Below are 10,798 nucleotides of genomic sequence, written 5' to 3'. Positions count from 1 at the left end.
ACTTATTTTGGTCATGTTGTCAGAAGGGACCATTCCCTGGAGAAGGATGTCATGCTTGGTAGGGTGGAGGGTCGACGAAAGAGGGGGAGGCCTTCAGGGAGATGGATTGATACGGTAGCTGCGATGATGGGCTCGAGTATAGCATGGATTGTGGGGCTGGGGCAGGATCGGGCAGTGTTTCATTCTGCTGTGCATGGGGTCGCTATGAGTCGGAAACGACTCGACTGCACTTAACAACAACAACAACATGGCTGTGAAAAATGAGTTGGAGGTGATGACTTTGAGCTCCTGAACCTTTGGTCTAGGATGATCCCAGCTTGTGAGAGTATTTTTGTGAGAGACAATTGCACCAAAGCTCAAATCATTGAAAATTACAACATATTCACACCTCCTATCAATGCTCCACTGGAAAAATTAACTCACCTAAATTGCATTTACTGAAAATCAGTGTTTGAAATCATTAACCTAATGATGTTCACTATTTGTTTTCAACATCTGGATTTTGCTATTACTTGCTCTTAGATATTTGTACTTCATAATGATAAGTTTATTATAATATCATACATCTTACACCTGGTATAGACCCAACTTGGTGCTACTCAATTCCAGAAGGTTTAGTTGTCCTCATGAGCAACCTGGACATAGACCAAGGGGCAGTAATTCAAAACAAGGTGATGGTTCATGGTTCAGAATAAGGAAAGATGTGTGTCAGGATTATATCCTTTCACTGTACTTATTCAATCTATATGTTGAGCAAATAATCTGAGAAGTTAGATAATATACAAAGAATATCACACCAGGGTTGGATGAAGACTCATTAACAACCTGCAATATGTAGATGACACAAAATTTCTTGTTGAAAGTAAAGATGACTTAAAGCATTCACTGATGAAAATCAAAGACTACAGACCTCAAGATGGATTACACCTCAACATAAAACAAAAATCCTCACAACTAGATCAATAAGCACTATCATGATAAATGGAGAAAAGATTGAAGTTGTTAAGCATTTCATTTTACCTCAGTCAACAATCAACATCTACGGAAGCAGCAGTCAAAAAATCAAACACAGCATTGGGCAAATCTGCTACAGAAGACCTCCGTAAAGTGTAAAAGAACAAAGATGTCATTTTCGAGACAAAGGTGCACCTGACCAAAACCATGGTATTTTCAATAATCTCATATGCAAGTGAGTGCTGGACAATGAATAAGAAAGACCACAGAAGAAATGATGCATTTCAAGTGTGGTGTTGGCAAAGAATATTGAATATACCACAGACTGCTATAAGAGCTAACAAATCTGCAGAGCTGAAATGGTCCTTAGAAGTGAGAATACTTTGGTCATGTTGTCAGAAGGGACTAGTCCCTGGAGAAGGATATCATGCCAGTAAAGTAGAGTGTCAGCAAAAAAGGAGAAGTCCCTTAACAGGATGGATTGACATAGTGGCTGCAATGATGAGTTCAAGCATGGGTACTATTGTGAAGATGACGCAGGAATGGGCAGTATCTCATCCTATTGTACACAGAATCACTATGACTCAAAATCGACCTCATGGCACTGAACATCACATATGAAATTGTAAGACAAACCAAGATTTGAGTAAAATAGAGATAATGATTTTTGGCTTCTGGCCTGATCTAAGCACGTAGGATCTGCATTTAAAAGTCATAGGCTTTGGGTCCTGGGAATGTTCGTACCTGACACTCGTTAGTTCTATTCCCATTGTCTCACTGTAATAGGCAAAAGAGCATATATAAATTGCTTAGTGCCACCTGGGTTATTTCACTCCTGACACAGCATTCAGTTGCATGACCTTCTAGTCAGTAGTGAAAGAAAATAAATGGAAGAGTCCGCCAAGATTGTAGCAAAGCCCAATAGAAAGAAAAATCTTAATTCTTCCTTCATGTCATTTACTGAAATATCTTATAATTTATTTCCTTGATACACAGATAAAACATTTTCTGTTAAATTTTTTTATGTCATTTATTCACAAAATATCCATTGATCCCCTTCTACTATATCAGGATTTTGCTAAGGGATGAGTATACACCAGTGAACAAACCAGGTAACTTGTACAAAAAGTTAGGTTGTTGTTAGGTGCCAGTGAGTTGTTTCTGATTCATAGTGACTCCATGCACAGCAGAATGAAACACTGCCTGATCCCGCACCAGCTCCATGATCCCTGCTATATTTGAGCCCATCATTGCAGCCACCATGTCAATCCATCTTATTGAAGGCCTCCCCCTCTTTCGTAGACCCTCCACCTTACTAAGCATGACATCCTTCTCCAGGGAATGGTCCCTTGGACAACATGACCAAAGTAGGTGAGATGAAGTCTGGCCATTCTCACTTCCAAAGAGCATTTTGGGTGCACTTCCTCCAGGACAGATCTGTTCTTTTAGCAGTCCATGGTACTTTCAGCATTCTTTGCCACCATCACAACTCAAAAGCATCAACTCTTCTTCAGTCTTCCTTATTCATTGCTCAGCTCTCACATGCATACGAGGCAATTGGAAATATCATGGCTTGTGTCAGGCACACCTCAGTCCTCAAGGAGACATCCTTATTCCTTAGCACTTGAAACAATTCCTTCATGGTTGACCTTCCCAGTGCTACATGTTGTCTAATGTCTTGACTGATGCTTCCATTGGCATTGATTGTAGAACGAAGCAACATGAATTCTTTGACAACCTCAATCTTCTCTCCATTTATTGTGATGCTGCTCATTGGTCCAGTTGTGAGGATTTTTGTTTTCTTTACATTGAGATGTAATCCATACTGCATACCGTATTCTTCAATCTTCATCAGTAAGTGCCTCGAGTCTTCCTCACTTTCAGCGAGCAAAGTTGTATCATCTGCATATCTCAGGTTGTTAATGATTCTTCCTCCAATCCTGATACCACGTTTTTCTTCATATAGTCCAGTTTCTCGGATTATTTGCTCAGCATATAGATTGAATAAGTATGTGGAAAGGATACAACCCTGACACACTCCCTTCTTGATTTTAAACCATGTGGTGTCCCCTTGTTCTATTTGAACAACAGCCTCCTGGTCAAGGTACAGGTTCCTCATGAGTTCAATCAAGTGTTCAGGAATTCCCATTCTTCTCAATGTTATCCATAATTTGTCATGATCCACCCAATCAAATGCCTTTGCATAGTCAACAAAACACAAGTAAACATCTTTCTGGTATTATTTGCTTCAGCCAAGATCAATCTGACATCAGCAATGATAGGGCTCATCCCATGTCCTCTTCTGAATCCAGCTTGCTCCTCTGGAAGTTCTCTGTCAATATACTGCTACAACGTTTCTGAATTATCTTCAGTAAGATCTTACTTGCATGCAATATTAATGGCATTATTCAATAATTTCCACATTCTGTGGAATCACCTTTTTTTGGAATGGCTTCAAACATGGATCTCTTCCAGTCAGTTGGCCAGGTAGCTGTCTTCCAAATCTCTTGGCATAGCCCAGTGAGGGCCTCCAACGAGGCATCTGTTTGTTGAAATATCTCAATGAGTATTCCGTCAATTCCTGGAGCCTTGGTCTTCACCAATTTTCCCATTGCAGCTTTGACTTCCTCCTTCAGTACCATTGGTTCTAGATCATATGCCACTTCCTGAAACGGATGAAGACCGACCAGTTCTTTTTGGTACAGTGACTCTGTGTATTCCTGCCATCTTCTCTTGATGTTTCCTGCATCATTCACTATTTTGCCCATAGAATCTCTCAATATTGCAACTCGAGGCTTATTTTTTTTTCTTCAATTCTTTCAGCTTGAGAAATGCTGAGCATGTTCTTCCCTTTTGGTTTTCAAACTCCAGGTCTTTGCACATTTCATTATAGTAATTGGTTTTGTCTGCTCTAACTGCTCTTTGAAATATTCTGTTCAGCTCTTTTATCTTGTCATTTCTTCCCTTTGATTTAGCTACTCTCCACTCAAGGGCAAATTTCAGAGTCTCTTCTGTCATCTATTTTGGTCTTCTCTTCTTTTATAGACATATAAATAAAAAATTAGTGATAGGTTATAGGAAAGAAGCGAACAGGTTCTATAACAGCATGATATGGTAGGGAAGGGGCAGGAAATCAGGGACTTAGGAAAACAAATCCAAAGGGACCATTATGAGCAAATAATCTCAAGTTTAATGTTATTATTCAGCTTCGTTTCTCCTATCCATTTTCCAATAGCCTTCCATCCCAGTTATTGTCAGATTCTAATTTTGTCATAGAGAACCTGAAAGGGCAAGGTTAATGAGAAGTGAATGCATGTTTGTCCTTCATCTAATATATCCCCAGTTGTTTCCATTACAGATGCATTTTTACTTCTTGAAATGGCCAAAATCGAGATAGTGCATGGGCTGTTATTCTAGCGATAGACAATCTCATGATATCAATATTATCATATACTATGTAAGATTAGAATGCACAGAGGTAGGTATTGGGAAGGATGTAAGATATGATTCCTACTACAAAGATGTTAACTTTTTATGTGAGATCTATGTAAATGGAAAATAGGAGAGTATGTTGTATGAAGGCATATTCCTGGCATAGTATGTGCAACGTAGCAGTTCTGTTGAAAATTCACTACTTTGTCAGATATAGACTTTGTCTCCTCATTGAACCAGAGTGCACTGAAATGATAGCCTCCCTTGTTTGCCAGTGTGCCAAAGAATTTGGACCCAGTAACTAACACCATTCTCTTCATCTGTTTTGGCTCCAAGGACACATCTCTTCTGTAAATGAATGTCAACATGTCCTTGTCTTTCCATTAGGGTCTATATTCATCCCCCAAACTACCCCTGTGTTGCCATAGAAACAGCCTTTGTTTTTAGTCAAAGTTTTAGGCCTTTCTTCATTTTGGCACCTCGCTGTTTCTCTTTCACTTGTGCTCAGCCTTATATTATTTTTTTGTTGTTGTTATATTTTCATGAGCATTTTGAGGGAACAATTGGGACTGTCTGTTGTAGTTCAATTTGCTTTCTAAAGCAGAAATCCACCAATGCAAAAGTTTGGAGCCTTATTTTCTTTATAGTAAAATAGTAATAATAATGGCAGTTTCATAGAGATTTGAAAGGATCAAATTGTCTCTTATGTGTGAAAGTATTTGAAATACTGTGATCATTATTGTGATCACATGCTAACATTGTGATCATATGGTAATATACTAATTTAAGAAAATGTTAATATTATTTACTATCATATCAGATTAACTCTGATCACTTAAAAAATCCAGAGGAAATGAAAGCTTTATCAGAGACAAATTTCTTCCTCTCAATACATGAGGAAATTGAGTTGAGATAGATATTTATATGAAAAATGCAGGGGCCTACATTGCTAACAGGGGGATTCTAAATCTAGGACACTGATGCTAACAGAAAGATAGTAGGTTTCTAAGAAGAACATTTCTACTTCAGAGTGAGCCTAGAATACATTTCCTTGTAAACTATTACTATAGAAATCACATCAGTTTAAGGGTAAAATAAGATATGTCTCTGAATTTGAGTCTTCAACATATATCATGAAATGCATTACCCTCTTGAAAAATACCTTGTAATTAAACAGTGTTTCCTACAGGAATTTATAACTTAGGAAATTACTTTCAAAAACAAATATGTATTTGTATGGCCAGTGAGTGTGGGACAGAGAAAAGGGAGAATGGAAGCAGACAAATAATGACCAGAAGCAAATGTAAAATGCTTGCTGCCTCCTTGTTTTTCCCTAGGAATCACAGATGAAAGCAATGAAGGAGACAGTACAACTCTGCCTGACCTCTGTTTTTCGTGACCAACCAGCCCCTTTGAGTTTAATCACATCAAATCCAACTCAGACTTTCCTTCCACCAAGGACAATTGACTCTAAGATTCAAGACCCAATGACAAAAAACAAGGTAAGCAAGGTCTACTTTATTCTAGCTTTGAATAGTAAAATCAAGTACTCTGCTTCTTTGATATTTCATTCTATCAGATCATCAGAGTGGAACCAGAGAATATAAAATTCATTGAAAGTTTACAAAGTAAATCGAGATTGTAACCTGCTGTGTAAGGTCTCAATTGTAACTTTGAAAATGTTGGAAGGCAGCTTTTCTTCATAGTTGTTTCATAGGGAAGGTCATATAAGTGTATAAACAAACTAACATATAATGATATGATCATTATAAACAGTTTCTCCTGAAATATAAATATGATCATTATAAACATGGATAATATTTTATTTATTTATTTCTTTTAAGCCCATAATTTTCAACCCTTGCTGACCAATAAAATCTTTGGAGAAATTGTGAAGAATATCCTGACAATAGGACCTACCACAAACCTAATAAATCAGATCATTGGGGGCTGCCTTTCACTCCTCTGTAGTTCTAAAATACTCCCAGGTGATTTTAATGTGTATCCAATATGTGACTCTGACGTAAGTAAAATTTCTTCCAAATCAAACCCCCATAATTACATTACTTCAGGCGGGACAATTGAGCACTGCAGTGTTGCTTTTGTTTCCATTTTCAGAGACTTCAATCTGTGGACTACAAATGTCAATGAATATTGATTACTAAAATTGTGATGGGAAAGAGGAGTTAAGTTTCAAGTAGCATATTTGAAAGTGTTTTTTTAATCACTTACCTGAGAATAACTTGCAGTTAAAATAATATAGATACCAACCCAACTTGTAAATGTACATATCTAGGGCTCCTAACCAAAAGGGTGGTGATTCAAACCCACAAGCTGATCTGCAGAAGAAAGACGATCTTCTGTAAAGATTTACAGCTTTGGAAACCCAATGTGGGTCGCTGTGAGTTGACATCAACTCCATGGCAGTAAGGTTTTTGTTGTTTTGTTTTTAGAGATGGGCCCAGAAAATCTGAGACCAACTGGTGAAAATTCTTGGGGATGAGTTCCATCTGGGGCTCTCTCTCCCTCTCTCTGATTATTCCTGTGATTCCTTGTATTTGTGTACAAGAGGCTGCATAAGAAATTGTAAATCAGGGAAATACTATTTTCAGGATAGAGAGAGTCTAAAAGAAGTTAAGTTTAATGACTTAATGTTCCCTTTTATCTGTAACTAGTCAGTTATATAGGGAGCTCTGGTAGCACAGTGGCTAAGGCACTTAACTGCTACCAGAAGGCTGGCGGTTCAAACCCACCAGCCACTCCTCGGAAGGAAGATGGGGCAATCTACTTCCGTAGCGATACTGCCTCAGAAACCCAAGGAGGGGTCGCTATGGGTTGGGGCCCATTCGACGGCGCATAACAACAACAACAACAAGTGGTGCCAGAGTTAAGAGCTCATCTTCTAAGTGGGTCGAGGGTTCCAACCCACTAGGCACTTCACAGGAGAAAGATGTGGCAGTCTGCTTCTGTAAAGATTATGAACTTGGAAACACTGTGGGGCAGTTCTAGTCCATCATGTGTGCTTGCTGTGAGTTGGAATGAACTTGATGGCAGTGGCTTTAGTGTTTTTGTTTTTAGTCAATTACATGCACTACACAGATATTGCTTATTGTGGTAGTTAAGGTTGTATGTCAACTTGACCTGGCTGTGGTTCTGAGTGTCTTGCAGCTGGATGGAGTTATTCTCCATCATGAGATTGTAGTCACCTCCATGATGGTATCTGCTGTGAGACGTTGATCAGTGGAAAAAATGCTGCTTTCAGGAGTGTGGCCTGCTTCCCATACATAGGGAAAAGCTTTGGGGCTGGTCCCTAGCTTTTTGATATGTTTGGATCTTGCAGTTGTCTGAGTCTTCATCTTCAGTTCCTGGACTTAAATCAGTGGTTGACCATGTTGCCTACTGACCTTGGGATTGTGCCATTTTATCAGACAACCTTGGATTCCATAGCCTCAGCAGTCATCCACCATCTGAGAAGACCACTCTAGTCCAGTGGGCATGGAATAAGAGGCAGAGAGGAAGACCAAGGTTGAGCTGCCTTCACCCAGCACCTTGAGCAGATACTCTGAATTTGTACTTCTAGTTTCCTGAACTGTAAAAGAATAAATTAATGTTTGTTGAAGCCATCCATTTGTGGTATTTCTGTTATTGACTGACACACTAGAGAACTAAGACAGTTATGTTGTCAGAAGAGACCAGTCCCTAGAGAAGGATATCATGCTTGGTAAAAGTAGAGAATCAACAAAAAAATGGAAAACCCTCAACAAGATAGATTGACATGGTGGCTGCAACAATGGGCTCAAATATAATACAGATTGTGAGGCTGTTGCAGGACTGGGCAGTGTTTCTGGATAGCACCTAACAACAACACACAGATACACTCTGCATGATTTTACTATAAAATTTTTTAATGTTTTTCTGTCAAAATAATTTAAAATACCTGTTTCTATCTGTCTCATTATTTGCTTTGATTGTGTTATATACTGAAGGGCCTCTAAAAATGTTGAAGCTACTTATTTTTCTCCTTTATTTTTCCTGCTTTTTTTTTTGAAACCTCTAGATCTAACTGTTTCACTTTTTAAAATTCAGTCAAGAAAGTTACATAATAATGTTTTGTTTTGTTGTTTTAATGCTCATGAAAATATTGGGTAAAATATTTGAACCTGGTAACTGGTAAAATTAATACCTACCTACCCATCCTCACATACCTACAGAGGAGGCAAACACTAACTCCATTCAGTGTTAGTCTATTAGAGAAGAGCAAAGATCCGGTCTCATTAAGTTCAATGACTTTGAACAGAGAACTTTTGCAATATAATGGACATGATACATTTGTCTTCATCTCAGAGTATATGTGGAACAACCCATCATTAAAACAAGGCTCTTTTGATTCTAAATATGTGGGGAAATTATTTTGTTTAATCTGCTTTGCTATTAATATATGTATGTCCTGTCACTGAAATAAATAATAAATGTTATTTCTCTTGATACATCACAAAAAAAGATAGGAAGCATTTAGATGACACTGTTTTGGAGATCTTTCACTTTCCAAAACACAATAGCAAAATCAAAAAGGAGTTCCAGTAAGATGGCAGACTAGGCAGAAAGACTGCACAGACCCTCTTCAACAAAGAAAAGGGAAACCAATTCACACAGACACAGAAGATAATTCTGGACCCCTGAGCCTTGAAGGGAAGGATGTAGAAGTGAACTAAACCCCAACTAGCAGAAGAATTTCCATGAAAATACCAAAAAAAGAGACAGATGGAGCTGCGATCTGGCAGCAAACCTGAGCGATCTTGACAGCACGGCATAGACAGCTTGGAGATTCCCGAGTGGTGGTAAGACCTAAGAATTAACCTAAAAATCAGTCCTGCTAGCCAGAGACTGCACAGAGGACTGCTCTGGTGGCTGGAGAATAAACGGAGAAGGTGAAGAGAAAGGCAAGTTGAGCTGTGGACTTTTGCCGGTTCGGAGGTCGCTGTCATTTTGAAGGTTTACAAGCAGCTTGACTGTTTTGGATATTTATAGAGACCATGCTGTCCAAGATTCCAGGGGCTTAAGAACATGTTCTGCTTGCCAGCAACCCCAAGGACACTCAGGACCTGCAAGACTGAAAAGGTGCAACATTCCTCTTGTTACCCTTACCCCATACCCCATACCCACTTGGTGAATGGAGGTGTGGCCATCACCCACTCTTACCTACCTTCTGGGCCCACAGGAACTGCATCACAGTCTGTGTGCTCAGATGAAGTCTGGGTGCCCTGCCCTGTCCTCAACTGATTTTTTATTCTCTTTTTATATTTTTATTTATTAATTTTTTCTTTCTTTTTTGCTTTATTTTTTTCTGATGATTAGTTTGCTTGTATTTGTCTGTTTTAAAACAACTATTGTTATTAATACTTTTGTCCTTTTTACTATTATTCTTATTCTCCCCCCACCCCCAGGTCCTAGTTTTCAGCTTTTTTTCTTTTACTTGTTCCTGGTTGAAATTCTTTTTTTTAAATTAATTTATTATTTTTTTCTTTCCCCTTTTTTCTTGTGGTTAACCCCATTCTTTGTTATTATTTTTGCATTTTTCCCATTTTTTTCTTCATTATTCTCCTTCTCTACCTTTCTTGTCTTAGTGCGCTATCCCAAGATATTGCAGGTTTTCTTGTTTTTTCTTCTTCTTTTTCACTTTTTTTTTCTTGTTTTTGGCTACTGTACCTGTGTGATTGCATGGTGTGTTTTTTGTCCATGGGCTTTTAGTTTTTTGATCATTATGTAATCGTAATTTTTGTCTAACTGAGTGGGAGATAGTAATAGTCCCCATGAGACACAACTACACCCACACCTCCTCCAACTTCACTTACTGAGTGAGAGCCACTACATCCTTCTCTACCAACGGGCCAATGATAAAAAACCACCAAGAAGAGACTGAATCACCCTTGGCTGCTCTTCACAAACAGGAAACAGAGATCTATATACAACAACGCCATGATGCCTTGGAGACAACAGACCATCACAGTCCACCCAAAGAGGCAGGATAAAGTGGTAGAAATAAGGGAACAGGTTACAGACCCAGAACACAACCCTGAGGAAGAAACAGCATTGGAACTGTCTGATAAGGAATTCAACAGAATTATATTTATGTATCTTCAAAGGATTGAGAAACAGACCAAAGAAAACAGAAAAAAACCCTAGAAGAAATTTGGAAGAAAATACAAGAAGAAAATGACAAAATAAATGAAAAATTAGAAATGATTCTAAATCTACAGAGAGAAATACAGAAGATTAATACTAAATTGTCAAAAATAGATAACACATTGGAAGGGCATAGGAGTAGAATTGATGCAATGGAAGACAGAATTAATGAGATTGAAGAAAAATACCTCAATACTTCTTTGGAAAGGGATCAATCAGAAAAAAAATC

The 10,798-nt window shown here is 38.3% G+C and overlaps 1 protein-coding gene across 1 annotated transcript in view; it reads left to right on the top strand.

Annotated features, from left to right (window-relative positions):
• The window catches only part of LUZP2 (leucine zipper protein 2), a 412,454-nt gene that overhangs the window by 267,257 nt on the left and 134,399 nt on the right, over positions 1-10,798 (top strand). The window contains exon 8 of the mRNA XM_042782748.1: positions 5,724-5,888. Coding sequence (XP_042638682.1) covers positions 5,724-5,888 — 165 coding nt within the window. The remainder of the gene's footprint in view (positions 1-5,723; positions 5,889-10,798) is intronic.

The sequence above is a fragment of the Orycteropus afer genome, unplaced genomic scaffold, assembly GCF_000298275.1.
Source record: "Orycteropus afer afer isolate SDZICR_OR568_19922 unplaced genomic scaffold, OryAfe1.0 scaffold00457, whole genome shotgun sequence".
Taxonomy (NCBI): domain Eukaryota; kingdom Metazoa; phylum Chordata; class Mammalia; order Tubulidentata; family Orycteropodidae; genus Orycteropus; species Orycteropus afer.
The sequence above is the reverse complement of the archived record's forward strand: the minus strand, read 5'-3'. Positions and strand labels throughout refer to the sequence as shown.